The sequence below is a fragment of the Melospiza melodia genome, chromosome 7 (genome assembly GCF_035770615.1).
Source record: "Melospiza melodia melodia isolate bMelMel2 chromosome 7, bMelMel2.pri, whole genome shotgun sequence".
In the NCBI taxonomy this organism is placed as follows: Eukaryota; Metazoa; Chordata; class Aves; order Passeriformes; family Passerellidae; genus Melospiza; species Melospiza melodia.
This window is the reverse complement of record NC_086200.1, coordinates 28,130,907-28,149,961: the sequence shown is the minus strand read 5'-3', so window position 1 is coordinate 28,149,961 and position 19,055 is coordinate 28,130,907. Positions and strand designations below refer to the sequence as shown.

The 19,055-nt window shown below is 58.7% G+C and overlaps 1 protein-coding gene across 1 annotated transcript; it reads left to right on the top strand.

Annotated features, from left to right (window-relative positions):
- PIK3R2 (phosphoinositide-3-kinase regulatory subunit 2) lies at nucleotides 1-19,034 on the top strand. Its single transcript, XM_063160912.1, has 16 exons — nucleotides 1-105; nucleotides 7,197-7,920; nucleotides 12,297-12,389; nucleotides 12,759-12,821; nucleotides 13,767-13,898; nucleotides 14,088-14,289; nucleotides 14,556-14,641; nucleotides 14,916-15,021; nucleotides 15,108-15,206; nucleotides 15,331-15,511; nucleotides 15,698-15,823; nucleotides 16,066-16,208; nucleotides 16,413-16,589; nucleotides 16,810-16,881; nucleotides 17,069-17,239; nucleotides 17,992-19,034. Exons 2-16 carry the CDS (start codon nucleotides 7,581-7,583, stop codon nucleotides 18,182-18,184), a joined length of 2,184 nt encoding a protein of 727 aa, XP_063016982.1. The 5' UTR covers nucleotides 1-105; nucleotides 7,197-7,580; the 3' UTR covers nucleotides 18,185-19,034.
- The last annotated feature ends 21 nt before the right edge of the window (nucleotides 19,035-19,055 follow it).

Below are 19,055 nucleotides of genomic sequence, written 5' to 3'. Positions count from 1 at the left end.
CGGGTTCGGGCCGTTCCGGCGGCGCTCGGGCCTGTCCAAGGCTGCGCCGGGCCGGAGGCAGCAGCGGGCTGGAGGCGAGCGGCGGCGGATGGGGCCGGCGGAGAGGTGCGGCGGGGCCGGGAGCGGCGGGATCGGGATCGGGGGCATCGGGATCGGGGACAGCGGGCCCGGATCGGAACCAGGCCCAGGGTGGGCGTCGGGACCCCCTGATCGTGAGGCGCCCCGGGGCTTGGCTCTGTCCCTCAAGGGGCAGCCTCGAGGATGTCCCCGGACCCTTCGGGAGCTGCCGGCGCAGGGTGTCCCGCTGCCAGGACACTGCCACTGCCGTGTGGCTTCGCCGTGATGCCGGGGCTGTGCCCCCCGGTTCCCCCCAGGGCTGATCCTGTGTCCTCCCATTGACGGGGCTGGATCCCCGATTCCTCCCGATCCGTCCCTGTCCCCCCATTGTCGAGGATATGCCCCCCGGTCCGCCGCAGGGCTGTCTCTGTGTCCTCCCATTGCCGGGGCTGTGGCCCCCTATCTCCCCCACCCCGTGCTGTCCCAGTGCCCCCCATTGTCGGGACTGCACTCCCCCATTTCCCCCCGAGCTGTCCCTGTCCCCCTCGCTGCCGGGGCTGTACCCCTGATCCCCCCCTGAGCTGTCCCTGTCCCCCACGTTGTCGAGGATATGCCCCCCGTTCCGCTCCAGGGCTGTCTCTGTGTCCTCCCATTGCCGGGGCTGTACTCCCTGAAACCCCGCCCCCCCCCGAGCTGTCCCTGTCCCCCCATTTCTGGGGCTATGCCCCCCAATCCCCCTCCGAGCTGTCTCTATCCCCTCCATTGCTGGGGCTGTGCCCCCGGTCCTCCCCCCCCCACCCCCGAGCTGTCCCTGTGCCCCCCATTGTCGGGACTGTCCCCCCCATTTCCCCCCGAGCTGTCCCTGTCCCCCCCATTGTCGGGACTGTAACCCCCCCATTTCCCCCCGAGCTGTCCCTGTCCCCCCCATTGTCGGGACTGTACCCCCCCTATTTCCCCCCGAGATGTCCCTGTCCCTCCCATTGTCGGGACTGTCCCCCCCATTTCCCCCCGAGCTGTCCCTGTCCCCCCCATTGCCAGGGCTGTACCCGCTGTCCCCCCCATTTCCCCCCGAGCTGTCCCTGTCTCCCCCATTTCCCCATGAGCTGTCCCTGTCCCCTCCATTGCCGGGGCCCAGATCCCTCCTGGTTGTCTGCAGCCACCACAGATCCCCCCCTCTGTGCCACTGTCCCCACACTGGTGACAGTGCAGAGACCCCCCATCACTGAGGGTCCTGGGGGTCCCGTGGGCCTCTCAGGTCCCAGCTCTGTTCCCCCTGCCCTGGGGCAGTTCACACCCAACAGTTCCCAGGCTGGAGCTGGTGGCCCAGGGATGTGCCAGGTTCAGCCCAAGGGTGGCTTTGCAGGGCATCCCCAAGCCCTGGCTCTGGCATGAGCCCCCCCAGTGCTTCCCAGGGAGGTTGGCCATTGCATTTCTTCCCTTCCTGGGGATGTTTCTCAGCCCCTTGAGGAGGAAGGCTCCCATGGTCTTGTGCCTCCTGAACTGGGGGGTCTGTGATCAATGAGGGGATAAAACCAGGGGGTAAAACTGTGGAGAAAAGTGAGCTGTGAGGAGCTGGAGCAGCCCCAGCGCTGCCTTTCAATGGAGCCGAGGCTGCCTCTCCTCCCATTAATGCAGCTTTGATTTCCCAAGCAGCTCTTGGAGCCGCTGGGGAACTGGCCCTGTGACTTTCTCTGTGAGAGCAGAGAATGGAGACAGCTGAGTAAATATAGCCTAAATCACTGCTTTCCTGGCCATTCCCCCACCCTTCCCCGACATGCCACGGGCTGCTGTGTCCCCGAGGCTGCGCTGGGCTCTGCTCTAGCCTTCCACCCTGTGGGAAAGTCCAGGGCATGGTTTGGTTTCTTTGGTGGCTCTCTTTGACGTGGGCAGCTCGCGCTTCCAGCTTCGTGGCACGGCCTCGTTCCTCCTCAAGCTGGTTTCTGCCCCAAACCCCAGCATTCCCAGCTCGCTGGAACAAGGTTTTAGGCACACAGGAAAATCCTCTGTGCCTGCAGTTGGGTCTGGCTTGGACAAAGGCGCTGGGCTGGAAGGGAGAGCGCGGCTCAGCTGGAATGTGGCGAGCAGCAGAGTGGTTTGCGGAGCCAGTTTGGAGCCGTGTCAGAGCTCTGAGTGCCGGGGTGTGTTTACAATGAAAAAGAGTATTTATAATATCGAGGGCTCTTTTAATTCCTCTGGGAATCTCTGGAGCCGCAGCTCGGAGCTAAAGTAGCTGGGTAATGGAAGATGAAAAGCAGACAGAGGAAGGGATGGTGGATTTCTTCTTCTTCCTTCAAGTTGGAAGGTCTTGGCTCTCTCACCAATATCCAAATCATGCTGCTCTATTAACTTGGGTGCTTCTTACCTCGTCGGTTACTTCATGTGATTGCTGAGCTGTGCAGAGCTGCTAATAAATCATATAAATTCCAAATACCCTGGGGAATGTGATTTTAAGCAGATAAGTTAGCAAGAGCAGTTGGATTTTTTTTTTTTTTTCATGTACTCAGGTTTTTTTTAGAACTGTAATTTTTTTGCCAAAATCCAGCTCCTGGGTTTCTATATCCCTAAAGCCAGCTCCATGAATGCTCCTAAAATGGAATTAGTGTGTTCTTGCTGCGTGGGGGATGGTGTAAAAGCAGCTTGGAGTGAGGTGCTGGGGCTGGTGATGGGTGCTGGGTCCTTCTCTGCCCACTGCCAGCAAATAAAAGTCTCTGGCCACATAAAAATGTCTTGTAGGCAGGAGAAGAATTTTTGTGAGGTGGTTAAGAAAGAACAAGCTTCAGCTGGAGCAAGGAAGTTCAGTGTCTCTGGACAGTGTGAGAAGTCTTGGAGTAGGTGTGCAGACTGAGGTGCTCTCATGCTGTCCAGCCTTTGAGCAGGAGGTCTCTGGAACCTCCAGTGGTCTCCCAAAAGTGAGGATGGTGTTGGTCATCTTGTTTTATTCAACTCCTTGAATCCCTGCTAATCATGACATTGACCTTTTCAGTGAAATATTTCAGATATTCCTTCACTTCCTCGGGCTTTGGTGAATAAAGCAAGATATTTAATGAGACTCAGGCGTGAGCAGGAGATGCTCAGTGTCCCTGGCAGAGGTTGGCTTGTGGTTGTGGGCAGGAGCAGCTGCTGGCTGGCTGGGAAGCATTTTTGGTGAAAAGAAGAGGTGAAAACTGCCTTGGCTGTCCCATGCCTGGCTGGGGCACGGCTCAGGCATAGCTCCCCTCCTCCCCTGCAGCTTTTCCCTGTTTGGAAGGAAATACCAGCTGGCTTGGCAGCGCCGTGGCCAGCCCGGGCTCGGCTCTCCCCGCTCCGCTGGCCGCGTCCCCGGGGGCAGCTGCTGGAGCGCGTCCAGCTCCGCTTCCCGCCCGCCCCAGCTCCCTGCAGGCTCTCCCAGCTCCTTCCCCCACAGCTCCTCGTGGCACTGCTGCCTCTAGCACGGCCTGCCTCATGGCTCCAGCCTCGCCAGACCTTTCTCCAGTCGTTATTCCTGCCTGGGAGCTCAGGGGTTTGCTGTGCTGTTTGTCCTGGTTATAAATCAGGGGTTGCTGAGCTGTTGCCCTCTCTGCCACTCGGTGGGCACAGGATGACCCATGGTGTGCTTGCCATTGCCAGCTCCAGGAGCTGAGGCCATCAGAGCTGCCCTGGCTGCGTGGGTCAGAGGGATGTGATGCAGCAGCAGATGTCACCGTGGCAGGCAATTCCCTGTCCATCTTTATTCCCATCCATCATTGCATTGTTCTGTTTTCTCTTTTTATTGAAGGAAAAGGTTGTTCTTTTTTGTCTGTAACTTGCAGTTCAAACTCGATATGGTGTTTGTTTTGCTCACTGAGGATCTGATGTAACTTGGAAAGGTTGGAGCTGTGTATACTGGTGTGAGCATATTCTTCTTTTAAATGTTTTTATGCATTCTTTCCTCTCTCTGCAAGGAAAGTAACTCAGTCTTGCTTCAAGTCAAGCTGCACTTTGAACTTCATTTGGAACTGGGTTAAAAAGCACAGGAACCACATTTAAAATGTTAAGATGCTTTTATTTATGTGCTGGGCACAGACAAAAAGACTTGTAATGTGTTTTTTGTTTCAAACCGATGTATTAAACAAAGAAAGTATTGACAGCAGTTAATGAATCGAGGGATTGTTTCTGGGCGCTGAGATAGATTTACCAAAGGTATTTAGCTGTCTGATGCATGGGATTTTCAGAGCAGCCTAAGCAAGTGCTCGCCAGCACAGACACACGAGGTTCCTCTCTGAGAGCTGAGCAGAGCTGGAGCTGGGCCCAGCAGAAATCTTTTGGCGAGGTGCTGCTCTCTCCTGCTCCGAGGTGCGCTTCCAGCCGACAGGCTCGTGCGTGTCCCAGCCTCTCAGCGCTGCCTTCCCTCCAAAGAGCTGTTCCAGGGCTTGGGAAGTGTGTGTTCCCAATCCCCAGACCTCTGCCAGCTGCTCTCCAAGGGTGCAGCTCAGCCAGGGAAGCCTCTGCAGGACAGAGGACAGCTGTTGCCCCGGAGGAGACGGTGCTGGCACTAGCCATGAGGATTTGGGTCTCATGGAGGGCTCCTCACTCATGTTCATGAGCACTCAGTGCCCACCTGGGCTGAGTGTGAGGAAAGCAGGTGAGGCTTCTCCAGGAATAGCCTGGCTCTGAGTTGTCTGGATTTTTTCATGTGCCCAGTGACCTGCTGGGACGTGGAGAGCATGGTGGCACAGAGCTGTGCCTGCATTCCCACCCCAGGGAAGAAGGCTGTGAAGGAGTCAGTTGGAAGAAGCTGTGGGACCTGCTCTTTGGAGACACTCGGTGCTCCAGAGTCACTCTCCTCTTCCCAGCCCTCCACGCAGATCTGCTTTTAAAAGCTACTGAACGAGTTTGCCAGGCCTGAGCGTTTTGTCCTTCCAGCCTCTTCAGCTGCACCGGCTTGTCGGAGACGCCTGCAGTCGGGGCTGGGATCCGCGGGTGGAAGCTGGGGGGAGCCTGTGGGGGAGCCTCGACCCTTGCTGCCTCTGGGTGCTCTCTGGAGTCTGTCCTCTCTGAGAGGAGCCACTCTGGGGTCTGGGAGGAGCTGGAGCTGCCCGCGCCGTGCCCAGCGGCCACTCAGGCCCTTGGCATCCAGACAGTGCCCCCGGCACGGCGACTCCGCTCTGGGGGACCCTGACAGGCAGCACTCAGAGGGGCAGCCAGTCAGCCTGGTCATAAATCTCTCTTTATGCTCTGGATTATGAAGTAATATTTTCCTGGCTAGGGCTGGTTGGACTGGGGAAATGCGGGCTCTGCTGCGAGTTCCTTGCAGCCACTATCCCAGCACGATGGGAGCTTTCACAGCGGCCATGCTGGGCTGTGCTGCTTGCCCCGTGAACACCAGAAACCTCTGTAGGTTCTCTCCATGAATTCTGCAGTCTGGTGTTGCTCCTGGAGCTCTGGAGAAGCTCTCCAGCAAGTTGGATCAGGCTCAATCCTGTTCCCCACCCGCCTCTGGCCGCAAGTGCCTCACCTCCCCGCGGGCAGTGCCTGTTCATTCATGGCAAAGACAGCCCGGCTGGGACGCCTGCCCGAGCTCAGGCGGGCGGTGCGGGCTCTGGCTGCTGCACAGGTTTCCTGTGCCATGGCCTCTTTGTGCCTTTTGTCCTTGTCAAGGGAAGGAGCCCTGGTGCCGAGCTGGAGAGCCTGGCTGTGAGAGGTGGGGCTGGCTCCTCTCTCGGGGGACTCACCCCGGATCCCAGACTTTGTGGCAGCACGTGCAGATGTGGTGACACGTGCAGGGGTGATATACCACGTGCAGGAGGAAAAGGGATTTGTAGCTGATATGAACTGTAAAGTATAACTGGCCCGGAAGGGTTATTTTGAAATCCTGCAGATCACCACCGTTGGTGCCTGTCACAGAGTCCAACCAGCAGTCAGAGCAGCCCTGGCTTCGTGCCATGCTTGGTTGTTCATGACCCCTCTGGGAAGGGTGTCCTGGGTCCCTTTGCCTCCTCACCTCCCTCTGCCCAGGCTCCCACAGCCCTGAGAAGGACCTTCCTGCTCGCTAATAGCTTTCAGATGAGGCTCAAGAGTTTGAGCTGGGTTTGGTGGTTTCTGGGCCAAAACAGCTCCAGCCTTTAACAGGATTTTAGCAGCATTTGAGCAGGCCCAGGGTGTCCCTGGGAAGGCTGGGTTCTGGCTGCCCCGGTGCCTTGCAGGTCCGGTCCTCGGCCGCACGCCATTTCTGCGGGAAGCAGAACTCTGGGATTTGCCTGAGGGAAGTGGAAAACTGGCCTGTGCAGCCAGGAGGGGATGGGAAAAGAGGACGTGCCTGGCTGGTGGGAATGTCCCGGCTCGTACATCTCTTCAGCAACATGTTATAACCCAGGTTTATTCTTTTTGGTGGATTTCTGGGCAGGGCAGGCAGCATATCCAATTTCTCTCTGAATAGCTGAAAGGCAGTTAGGAGCTCTAAGTAGACTTGAAGGCATCTAAAGATTATTTTAACTCCTTTTGCTTCCATCTCTGCAAAGAGAACCTGTGCCTGCACTTGATGCTGCTGCTGCTTTTGAAAAGTTCAAAAATTGACTTTTTGCTCAGAGCAAAGCTTTGAAGTGCTGTTCTGTGGGAATGGCAGCGCATCTCAAAAGCCTTTTGCTGAAAGCGTGGTTAACCTACATTTGTGGGCAGCTCCCTTCAGAAGATGCTTTTGTGGGGGATTGCATGGCAAGATGTAAAGGTGAACAGTGGAATTTAATCGATTTAACAAGGGAAGGTTAAATCTGTTTGTTCTGCTCCCATTCAGGGCCTGCAGCTGGTGGGTGCAGGGTCACCCTTTTCTGTATGCAAAAGTTATCCTGCATAAAGGCTGTTTTGTCCCACTTGTTGTCTCCTTGTTTGCATAAGTGCTGCGAGGAGGGTAAGCTGAAGAAGCAGGGGTGAACCTCTTTAAGATGCAGAGCTGGTGCCTGGCTGTAGCAGAGAGGAGGCAGCGTTCCTGCCCGCAGCCACTGGCTCCTCTCTTGCTTTTGGGAGTGTAAATCGGGATTAGCGTGCCCTGCTTGGATCCAGGGCTCTGCTAGGTAGGAGAGAAACGAGTCCTGCCTCTCTCAGGTGAACCCCTGGTTTGAATGTTGGCGTGTCAGGAGGGCGTGGGGTGCCTGGCTGTGCAGTGACAATTCTTCTTCTCTTTGCAGGCACTGGGAAGGGGAACGTAGCGTGCCACGCTGTTCCAGGCTGGGAGCCTACTGTGCTTTTCCTCCCCAGACTCCAAGAGACTGGTTTTTTTGGTGAAACAGACCCTGATCTCGGGTTTCTTTGCTGCATGCCCGCTCACCAGTGCTGGATTATGTTCGTCTCCTTCTCCCTTTGCTCCATAATTTGGCTGAATCGTGGTTTCAAGCTGAGGAAAAGGGGCTGCACCTAAGCGCTCCTGGGCACCCACACCAGGCTCCTGGGGTGCTGCTTCACACAGAGACAGTTCAGAGTGCTGATGGGGCAGAGCTGCCTCTGAGGGCTCTCCTCTCCCACCTGGAACGTGCTGCCTCCCCCTTCTGAGCCCTTCTCCCCCGGCAGAGAGGATGGGCAGCACCGACGGCTTCCAGTACCGCGCGCTCTACCCCTACCGCAAGGAGCGCGAGGAGGACATTGACCTGCTGCCCGGGGACATCCTGGTCGTGAGCAAGGGGGCCCTGCAAGCCTTGGGCTTCAAGGATGGAGATGAGCAGACCCCCAATCAGATCGGGTGGATCCTGGGCGTCAATGAGCGCACCAAGCAGAAGGGGGACTTCCCTGGCACCTACGTGGAGTACGTGGGGCCGGTGAAAATCGCTGTCCCCTCACACCGGCCCCGTGTGCAGAGACCCCTGCCTGCCACACCCGGGGCCACTGGTGGCCGTCTGCCCGAGGCTCTGGAGCAAGGTAAGCCCTGCTGTGTGCCCTGTTGCTCTGGGGCACCTCCACAGTCTTGCTGTGTGACTGGCTTCATAGGACAGCAGTGAAACCCTCAGCTCGGCAGCACTGGGTTGCCCCACCAGCAGCAGTACAGTTGAGTCACAACCAAAAGCCAGCCTCTCTCAGTGCTGGCCCAGAGGAAAGCACTTTGTTCCTCCAGCTTGTCAATCTGCTCAGCAGAGCTTCCTGGGGTGAGCTTTGTCCCACTCTTACATCTCCAAGATCCTTCTCCCCCTCTGTTCTGCAACCAGCCAGGATCCCCACGGTCCCTCTCCCTGCTCCACTGAGTTTTGCCAGGCTCCCTCCCTTCAGGATAAGTCCTGACCTCTCCCAACCAGCACCTCCCCGCCCCTGCAGCGCCTGGGGCAGTGCTCCCTGCCAAGAGCTGCTCAGCCCTGCTGAGAGACACAATTACTTGTCTCTGGGCAAGAGGAGAAAAGTCAGGGTCTAAAAGAGTTCTTCTGAGAACTGGAGCTAATTGCTTGTCTGCCTGGCAGCCTGCCCACCCCGCGGGTCGCAGAGCCCTCGCTGGGGCCAGGCAGCCTCCCTGGGGCTGGGCATGGGCTGTCCTGCACCTGCAGCTGCCTCCAGCCTGCCTGGCCTTGGCACAGACCCGGCCTGGGAGAGCCAACGTGCCTCAGCCCTGCCTGTGGAGCTGTGGCAGCTGCCTGCTCTCAGCCTGTTTGTTTGGCTCCCAGGCACACAAACCCCGTGGCCAGGGCTCAGCAGCCCCAGGGTTTCCCCCTTCTACTCTTCCTTTGTGAGACCCCCACCTGCAGTGCTGAGTCTGGGTCTGGGCAAGGCAAGAAAAATGTGAGCCTGTTAGGGTGAGTCCAGGGGAGGCCACAGAAATGCTCCTAGGGCTGGAGCCAGGCTGGGAGAGCTGGGGGTGTTCACCTGGAGAAGAAAAGGCTCTAGGAGACCTTATTGTGGCCTTCCAGTGCTTATGTAAAAGAGGGAGAGAGGCTTCTTATACAGACAGATAGTGATAGGACAAGGGGGAAGTTTTAAATTAAAAGAGGGAGAGATTTAGATAAGATGTTATGAAGACATTCCTGACTGTGAGGGTGGTGAGGCCCTGGCACAGGTTTCCCAGAGCAGCTGTGGGTGCCCCATCCCTGGAAGTGTTCCAGGTCAAGCTGGATGGGGCTTGGAGCAACCTGATCTAGTGGAGGATGTCTCTGCACGAGGCAGGGGGGTTTTAATGGGTGATCTTTTAAGGTCCCTTATAGTCCAAACCATTTTGTGATCCTCTGGGGGGTGACAGCCTCACTTGGCCTTCCCATGCCTGACGGATCTCGTGCTGGTGTCCATGGGAGGAGCGGGGTCAGCAGCAGGAGCTGGAGAGTGCCAGGGAACGCTCCCAGCTGGCAGTGCTGCATCCTCCCCGTCCCTCTGTGCCTGGGAGCCACGGCTACCCCAGCAGATGCTTCTGGCTGTGTGAAAACACCTCTGGGGTCTTACGAAAGCAGGCTGGTGGGGCTGGTGCAGCTCCCTGCAGCTGCCTCCCGCTCCCGGAGCCGGAGGGGCGGCCCCAGGAAACATCTCCGCAGGGTGGGAATGCGGCCGGGCCCTGCTGCGTTTGGCTTGGCAGGAGAGCCTGACCTGAGTCATCCCGCTTGCAACCTGCCTTTCCAAGAAAGCTGCTCCTCTCAGGAGCCTGGGATGTGCTCTGTGCTGCTGCTCTGTGCTGCTGGGATGTGCTCTGTGCTGCCTGTGCTGCCCTTGCCTGCGTGGTGCTCCCTCGAGGGTTGGATTTCTGCCCTTCTCCTCTCTCCCCTCTTCTCAAGGGGGCTTGGTCTGAGTGGTCAAAGCTGCTGGTGGGGTCTGTGGGAGGTGGAACAAGGTGTGTGCCAAAGCTCCTGAAGCACAGCAAAGACAAATTCGGGAAGGAAAGCAAAAGCCAGCTTCTCTGCATCGTGCCCAGGGATGGAGGGTGGGGTACCAAGGCACGGGAGACCAGCTTTGTCCCACTCTTACATCTCCAAGATCCTTCTCCCCCTCTGTTCTGCAATTAGCCAGGATCCCCATGGTTCCTCCCCCTGCTCCACTGAGTTTTGCCTTGTCCCTGTCCCCTGTGGGGCCGTCCCCAAAGCCAACCTCCACTCAGGGCATAGGCAGGGCCTGCAGGGAGGCAGTTCGAACACCCAGAGCCTGCTGGTTTGATCCCTCTATGAGCCATTCACTTAAGAGCTGGACTTGAAGATCCTTGTGGTTCCCTTCCAGCTCAGGATATTCTGTGATACTTTATTTCTGCATTCTGCTGGAGAGACACATTTTTGCAATGGAAAAACCGTATTTGAGCCAAGCCTGTGTTATTTCTTCACGGTGTGCACTTTAGGAGGTGCAGAACCATCTCCTGGCAGCTCCTTCCCTGCTTCTCAGCTCCTGCCCTGGCTGGCAGGGACCCCTGAGCCCCTCAGTGTCCCTCGTGGAGCAGGGCCAGCCCCACAGCTGTCCCGGGAGCAGCGTTGTGCCGCTGGATTTACGAGCTGCTGGTGTTTGCCTTCCGCAGAGAACACGAGCGGAAAATGCGGCTCGGGAATATTTCCGCAGCTGCCCGGGCCGTGCTGTGAGCAGCCTTGTTCACCACGGCAGCCCAGCCCGGAGGCCCGGCAGGCTCAGGAGTTGCTGCTGGCTCCCCGCTCTGTGCCTGACAAAAAAAGACAAGCTGCTGCCTGCTGAAGCAGCACATTCCCGGCCGGGCCACGTGGGCAGCGCCAGTATTTACTCTCCTTTCAGTTCTTCCCAAGGGTCAGGCAGGGAGCTGCCAGCCTGGAAGTTTGCCTGCAGCTTCCCCGCACCAACACCGTGCCCAGGAGATCGCTCCATTGTGGGATTGTCCCCCCTTCCAGCAGCATAGGCCTTTGCAGAGCTGCTGGGTGCCTGACCTTTCCTTTCCTTTCCTTTCCTTTCCTTTCCTTTCCTTTCCTTTCCTTTCCTTTCCTTTCCTTTCCTTTCCTTTCCTTTCCTTTCCTTTCCTTTCCTTTCCTTTCCTTTCCTTTCCTTTCCTTTCCTTTCCTTTCCTTTCCTTTCCTTTCCTTTCCTTTCCTTTCCTTTCCTTCCCTTCCCTTCCCTTCCCTTCCCTTCCCTTCCCTTCCCTTCCCTTCCCTTCCCTTCCCTTCCCTTCCCTTCCCTTCCCTTCCCTTCCCTTCCCTTCCCTTCCCTTCCCTTCCCTTCCCTTCCCTTCCCTTCCCTTCCCTTCCCTTCCCTTCCCTTCCCTTCCCTTCCCTTCCCTTCCCTTCCCTTCCCTTCCCTTCCCTTCCCTTCCCTTCCCTTCCCTTCCCTTCCCTTCCCTTCCCCTGGCTGTTGTGTCTCCCCTCGAGGCCCTGGGTGCAGGAGGCTGAGCTGGGTGCTCAGTTCCAGCTTGCTGCGCCTTGTGGTGAGACCACACCAGGCGAGCTCGGGTCAGATCCATGACAACGGAGCTGTTTCGCAACGGGGAGCAGCCTCTTGGCTCTGCCTCTGCACAGTGGAGTGTGCTGGGTGTCCTCACCCACTGCGGGCTCCCCAGGGTCTGCCAGGTGCTCTGGACCAGCCTGGAGGAAGCTCCTGCTCGGGCTGGTGCTGCTTTGGAAGGGGATGGAGCCTGGCACCCCTCATCCCTCAGCAAACCTCCTGCTGGCAGCTCCTCAGCCAGGCCTGCGTGCTCCTGCCCCGGCATGCACAGGGGAGGGGGTGCCTGCAGCCAGAACCTCAAGATTTTCTGGAAGTGGCAGTGAAACACCACCTGACACGGGGCTGCAGATCCCCCAGGAATGGGGGGATGCTGGTCCCGTGCCACGGGCTGGCTGTGCCCTGTAGCAGCTTGCACAGAGGCTGTGGGCTCACGGGGAGGGGGAGGCACAGGGCCGGTTTCCATGTTAAACGAGCAATCAAGGGCAGGAATTTGCTGACACGGCGTTCTGTCTGAATCGCTGGATTAATCACAGCTCACCACGACGAGCAGAGCGAGCTCCCTGGCCCCGCTCCCCTGCCAGCCCTACGCAGCCCCTGTGCTGGGCAGGGACCCAGCCCTGAGCTCCAGGAGCCCTGGTAACCCCTGTGCTGCCTGCCCGGGGGGGTACAGGTCCCCAGGGGGGTGGGCTCTGTCTCCAGGCCTCAGCACAGAGCAGCAGATATCTCCCTGTGCACACCCAGTCAGGGCTGGAGCTCAACAAGTGCTGGCTCCTGGGCAGGTTGCTTGCAGGCTGCGTGCTGTGTTTGCCTGGGCCACAGCCTCACAGCAGGGGCCACGGCTTTCCTTGCTCCTGTTGGGAGTTGCCTGGGTTGTGCCCTGACCCAGCTCTGCTGCTGAGGGCTGAGCTGGTGCTGAGCCTTTCTCTCCCTCCCTCTCCCCCCAGGGTCTCCTCTCCCGGACTTGCAGGAGCAGTTCAGCCCTCCCGAGATTGCTCCGCCGCTCCTGGTGAAGCTGGTGGAAGCTATTGAGAAGAAAGGTAAGGGGGCAATGCTGATACACCCCAAAACCCCACAATGAAACCTGAGCTCTGTGGGACACACAGGACACAGCTGCTCTCATCTTCCTCCCTGGGCTGAGCTGCTGAGGCCCATGAGGGTGTTTAGGTTGAGCACCTACACGCACTGGGTGGGTGCTGGGGTTTGGGAAGTGTTTCCCAGATCCCAGCCTGGATCTGTGCCATGGTGGAGAAATGGGGCCACTGAACCAAGTGTCGTGGGGTCCAAGGGGGCTGCAGCAGGGGGTTGGCTTGGACACCATCCAGGCCTGGCCATGCCACAACCACGGCCCAGCTGGCACCGAAACAGTGCCTGTGCTGGAGCTGACAGCAGTGTCCCCCCTTCCGCAGGGTTGGACAGCGAGATGTTGTACAGGACATCTGGCTCCGAACTGAGGCAGGCGCTGAGAACCGGTAAGAACCAGCTCGGCGCGGTGGAGGCGAATCGGCTCAGATGGAGGAGATTAGTGGATGTGACAGCGCCAGCAGTAATGCAATCCAGGCCAGGCTCGCCTGTCCCCGGCAGTTCCTGACTCCCAGCATGCTGCCTCTGGGGCTGGGCTGTCCCCATCCCAGCACGGCCTTGTCCTGCGTGGAAGGGATGGGACAGGGGGGATCCCTGACTCCCTCCGTGGGGGGCTGGCTCAGAGACTCGCAGGCAAACAGCAGAACCCCTGTGTTTGTCCCCTGCTGTCTTTGGGGTGCTCTCCTGATGGGCTGGTGGAGGTTTCTCTGGCTCTGTCATGCCACTAATAAGCAGGGGAGGATCTTTGAGCTCAGTTTGGTGGCTGGAGCTGATGTCTGTGCTCCCAGGGAGCCCTGGGAGCTGTCTGCCTCTCGGCTGGGCTGGGGCCTTATCCGGCACCACGCTGGCGACTCCCCTTCCGCAGACGTTCCTGCAAACCCCAAGCACACAGTGCTGCCAGGCTGGGCTCTTGGGACAGGCTTTTTGTGCTTCCCAAAATCCAGGCTGGGCTCTTGGGACAGGCTTTTTGTGCTTCCCAAAATGCTGTGTTGGAGGGAGGCGTGTGGCTGCTCAGTCTGCAGCAGAGAGCAGAACTCTCACCCAAACTATACCTGCTCAGAATTCTTGTGTTGGGGTTCAGAGCAAAGGTTGTGAGTACCCAGAATGACCTCTGCCCTCTCCCAAGGGGAACTGCTGGGGTTCCCAGAGCTAGCTTATTTATGGGGTGCACAACCTCTGTCACATGAGCTGCCTGAAGGCTGCCTGAGTTCCCTCGTGGTGCTAATGAGCTCTCATGATAGCTGGCTGCTGTGTGATGGTTTCTGGGATGGGTGTTGGCAGTTGGGTGCCCAGTGCCATGTCCACCCTCCCATGGGAAATCTGTGCCCTGACAGATTGGACCCTGGGTGACCTGGAGCCCCTGGACGTGCACTCCCTGGGCGAGGCACTGCGAGGTTACCTGCAGGACCTGCCCTCCCCCGTGGTGCCAGTGTCAGTGCACGGAGATATCCTTCGCATCCTGCAGGGTAAGGGCCTCCCTGGCTGCCTTGGGAATGGGTGCCTGGGTGGGGTGGGATATTAAAATAAGCCTGTCCCTGTGGGGCCTGGCACACGGCCCCCAGTGCTGACAGTGCTCCTGTGCTGTGACACAGCCGGAGCGTGGAGAGTGGTGCCGGCCGTCCCAGCTCTTCCCTCGTGTCTTGTTCTCTCCCCAGAGATCCCCCAGGCAGAGAATTGCCGGAAGCAGCTGCTGCTGGCCCTGGAGTCGCCTGCGGTGCCGCTCCAGAACACGCTCACCCTGCAGTTCCTGCTCCGGCATCTGGGGAAGGTATCGCAGCAGGCCGAGAGCAACAGCCTCCACCCTCGGGCCCTGGGAGAGATCTTCGGGCCCCTGCTCCTCCGGCTGCCTGGCGCCAGGTACGTCAGGCTCCCGGTCCCAGCAGTGCTCCCAGCTCCGGCCACCGGGCCTGCCAGGACAAGGAGTCCAGTCCCTGCTGGGCTGCACGTGGGATTGAACTGCTGGCAGCACACAGAGGTGGGGCTCAGAGCTGGGACAGAGCCCTTGCTGCCCTGACAGCCTCAGGTCTGGCAGCTGGGGTGAGCCAGCTGACCCCAGGGGATGTGGGAACAGTGCCATGTTGTACCCCACAACTGTTCTTAACTTGTCTCTTCTCTCCCTGCAGCCCGGAGCTGAGCCCTGACTTCTCCGTGCTGTTTCTGGAGACACTTCTGCAGACAAAGGAGCTGGAGCCAGAGCAGTTGCCTCCAGGTACTGAGATACCCCTTCCCTGGGGCCTGAGGCACTGGCATTTGTGGGTGTGGACTCTCTGCCCCCATGATTGGGTTGCTCAGGGCGTTTTGATAGCCTGGAGGCTGGCTCAAGGTGTTCAGCTGCTGGAGATGTGCCTGGAGCAGCTCTAGGAAATGTGGTGGCCAAAGGACCTTCCTGGGCCAGTCACTGCAGGGAGTGGGACTCAGGGATTGCCACTCAGTGAGGAGCTGGGATTTGGGCTCACCCTGTTTCATCCCTCCTCCTCTCACAGCCCTGCCTCCCAAACCGCCGAAGCCGAAGCCCAGCGCAGCCAGCCTGGCCAACGGGAACAACGCGCCCTTGCAGGACGCCGAGTGGTACTGGGGGGACATCTCCAGGTAAGGCAGCTCACACCTGGGGTGCCCTGTCCATCAGCTGAGCCCTGGGGCCACCTCCCAGGCTGTGACCATCCTGTTCCTCGCAGGGAGGAGGTGAATGAGAAGCTCCGGGACACACCAGACGGGACCTTCTTGGTGCGTGATGCCTCCAGCAAGATCCAGGGGGAGTACACACTCACACTCAGGTAGGGCCTTGGGATCCCCTGGGAGCCTCGGGGATGCAGCTTGTGGGACACGTCCCTGTGCTTCCAGGGATGCTAGAGATGGCTGGGGTGGTGCTAAGTGCCCTCTGCTCTCCCCTGCATACAGGAAGGGAGGCAATAACAAGCTGATCAAGATCTTCCATCGGGAAGGCAAGTACGGCTTCTCGGAGCCGCTGACCTTTGGCTCGGTGGTGGAGCTCATCACCCACTACAGGCACGAGTCACTCGCCCAGTACAATGCCAAGCTGGACACCAGGCTGCTCTACCCCATCTCCAAGTACCAGCAGGTGAGGCCTGTGCTGCAGGGACATGGCTGGCAAGCACAGCCTGAACCAGGGGCGTTTGTTCATCCATCCCTGTCCCTTTGGGAGATGATAATGTCCCATCCCTCTCCCTGTGTGCTGGAATGTTTTGTTGTGGGGTTTTGTGGGACCAGCTGGAGTAGGTCCTGACTGAGGCTGTGCTTATGGCAGGACCAGGTGGTGAAGGAGGACAGCGTGGAAGCTGTGGGGGAGCAGCTGAAGGTTTATCACCAGCAGTACCAGGACAAGAGCTGGGAGTACGACCTGCTGTATGAGGAGTACACACGTACATCCCAGGTATGTAGGCACTGCTCTGTCACCCCCTGAGTGCTGGCAGCCACCCTGCTGTGCACAGGGGAGACCAGAGATGGGGCACCTGTTGTCTCATTTGTCAGCTCATGGACAGGCACTCCTCAGAGCACGGGCATTGAAGAGGGGGATATTTTGCCTGCAGCAAGGACAGAGCTGCTTTGGGGAAGGTGAAACATTTCTGCAAATGTGCAGAAATGTTTCTCAGCTTTTCCCTCCCTTGTCCCCAGGAGCTGCAGATGAAGAGGACGGCAATTGAGGCCTTCAATGAGACGATCAAGATCTTTGAGGAGCAGTGTCAGACACAGGAGAAGTGCAGCAAGGAGTACATCGAGCGCTTCCGGAGGGAGGGCAACGAGAAGGAGGTGCAACGGTGAGCATGGGGGTGGTGGGGGCCTGCCCTGCCTGCAGAAGGGCCCCAGGGGCTGCAAGGATCCTCCTGGCTCAGCACAGAGCCGAGGCACGTGGACTCCTTGTCTCTCCAGCAGCATGCTGTGGGCTGGAGCTGGCAGGCTGCCTCCTCTGCCTCCCCCACTCTGGCTCACAGCCTAAACCACCCCCCCTTTATCTCTCCCAGGATCCTCATGAACTCGGAGAAGCTCAAGTCCCGCATCACAGAGATCCACGACAGCAAGATGAAGCTGGAGCAGGACCTGAAGAAACAAGCCTCGGAGAACCGGGAGATCGACAAGCGCATGAACAGCCTCAAGCCAGACCTGATGCAGCTGCGCAAGCTGCGGGACCAGTACCTGGTGTACGTAGTGCCCCTGCAGCGCTTCCCGGGAGCCATCCGCCTGCCTCCCGCGGGGCTCCGCGGCTCGTCGGACCGGCTCGCAGCCCGCTGTGGGCTGGAGCCGCTCCCGCAGCGCGGCCTCGGGGCTCGGCGCTCCCCGGCAGCGGCGGCTGCTGCCCTCTGGTGATGGCCGCGCCCGGGGCTCGCTGCAGCCGCGCTCAGCTCTGCTCTCCTCCCCCAGGTGGCTGACGCAGAAGGGTGCCCGGCAGAAGAAGATCAACGAGTGGCTGGGCATCAAGAACGAGACAGAGGAGTGAGTGTCCTGCTCGTGGGTTGGGGGATGTGGGAGCACAGGCTGTTCAGCTGTTTCTGCCCGTGCTGTGGGCAAATCCCAGGATGTGTTCCCTGCCTGATGGGCGATGGCAGCTAGCAGTGTGGGGAGATGTGGGAGCCACACACTCAAATTTAAGGAATCTGACCCTGCCTGTGCTTGATTACAGCCAGTACTCCATGATGGATGATGAGGAGGAGCTGCCCCACCACGAGGAGAGGACGTGGTACGTGGGGAAGATCAACCGTGTGCAGGCGGAGGAGATGCTGTGTGGGAAACGGGACGGCACCTTCCTGATCCGTGAGAGCAGCCAGAAGGGGTGCTATGCCTGCTCTGTGGTGTGAGTATCCATGTGTGGGTGGGGCAGGGTGGGCTGGGATCCATGGGGTGGGATGGGATCCATGGAATGGGATGGGATGGGATGGGATGGGATCCATGGGACGGGATCCATGAGATGGGATCCATGAGATGGGATGGGATGGGATCCATGGAATGGGATCCATGAGATGGGATCCATGGGATGGGATCCATGGGATCCATGGGATGGGATCCATGAGATGGGATCCATGGGATGGGATCCATGGGATGGGATCCATGAGATGGGATCCATGAGATGGGATGGGATGGGATCCATGGAATGGTATGGGAGCCATGAGATAAAATGGTATGGGATCCATGGGATGGGATGGGATTGATGGGATGGAATGGGATCCATGGAATGGTGTGGGATCCCTGGGATGAGATGGTATGGGATCCATGGTATGGGATTGGGATGGGATGGGATGGGATCCATGGGGTGGGATGGGATGGGATGGGATGGGATGGGATGGGATCCATGAGATGATATGGGATCCATGGAATGGTATGGAATCCATGGGATGAGGTGGGATGGGATGGGATCAGTGGGATGGGATGGGGCTGGCCCAGGTTGTGTTCCCACATTGCTCCACCCTCCCCTTGCTGGATGCTGGAGGTGACAGCTCCCATCTGCCTTGGCTTCTCCAGCCAGGGCCAGGTGTTTACACTGCTTTGGTGGCCCTGCTTGTGCTCCCTGTCCCACTGCTGACCCAGGCTCCTGTGTCTCCCTGGCAGGGTGGATGGTGACACCAAGCACTGCGTGATCTACAAGACGGCGACGGGCTATGGGTTTGCTGAACCCTACAACCTCTACGCCTCCCTCAAGGACCTGGTCTTGCACTACAAGCACACGTCCCTGGTGCAGCACAATGACTCCCTGAATGTCACGCTGGCTCACCCGGTCCTTTCCCAGCCACCAGCCAGATGAGCAGCCCATGCACAACACAACAGCTGCCTTCAGCTTCTCCCCAGGGCGCTGCTTTCTGGCTCTGGACTCTTGCACCCTGTATAGTTGAGTCTCTGTGCTCCTGCTCCTTCAGAGCCTCTGAGATGTCTGTGACCGTTTCTGATGTCCCTCTTGGTCAGTAGCTGAAACCCGTGTTGGCTGATGGGACAGAAAGGCTGGGCTGTAGATTTGCAGTGGCCTCCAGCCTCTAGGAGGTGGGATCCAGTTGTGATTGAATTGCTGGGGGTGAGCACAGCCCCCTCCCCTTCCCTGACAAGCAGGTCAGATCCCCTTCTTGCTGGCAGGTCACCCCGCTGCGCATCACTGTAGAGCTTTGGTTCTTGATTCCTCGGTGCTGGGACCGAGGGGTTCCCTGCCTGGACACCCGAGGAGGCAGAGGAGGAGGAGGCTCCACTGAGTGTGTGCATCCTTCACTCTCACTTCTCTGAGTGGCCTCGCAGGCTGTGATGGTGTCTGGTACGAGGGGTGCTGATCTTGCATGCAGAGACACATTTAGGAAGGAGAAGCCTCATCCTCAGTGGGGCTCCCTGGCTGAGATCTTCGCTCCGTGCTGTGCCCCACCTGGCCACCATTCCCTCTTGTCATAACCACCTCTGGAGTGTTGCTGCCTGGGCTGGGAGGATCTGCTTAGCCACGAATCTCCCACCTTAGCTGTGCCAACGAAGCTGTGAAACCCGTGTTGGTACCCGTGTTTTCCTGGCAGGATCTGTGGCATGCACAGCTCGTTGTTTCCGGCCGGTCTCGGTGACTCTGCGCACGTAACCCATTGAAGCTGACTGTAGCTCTGTAAATATGGTTCTTTTTGTGACCAGCTGCTCCCCTGGTGCTGGTG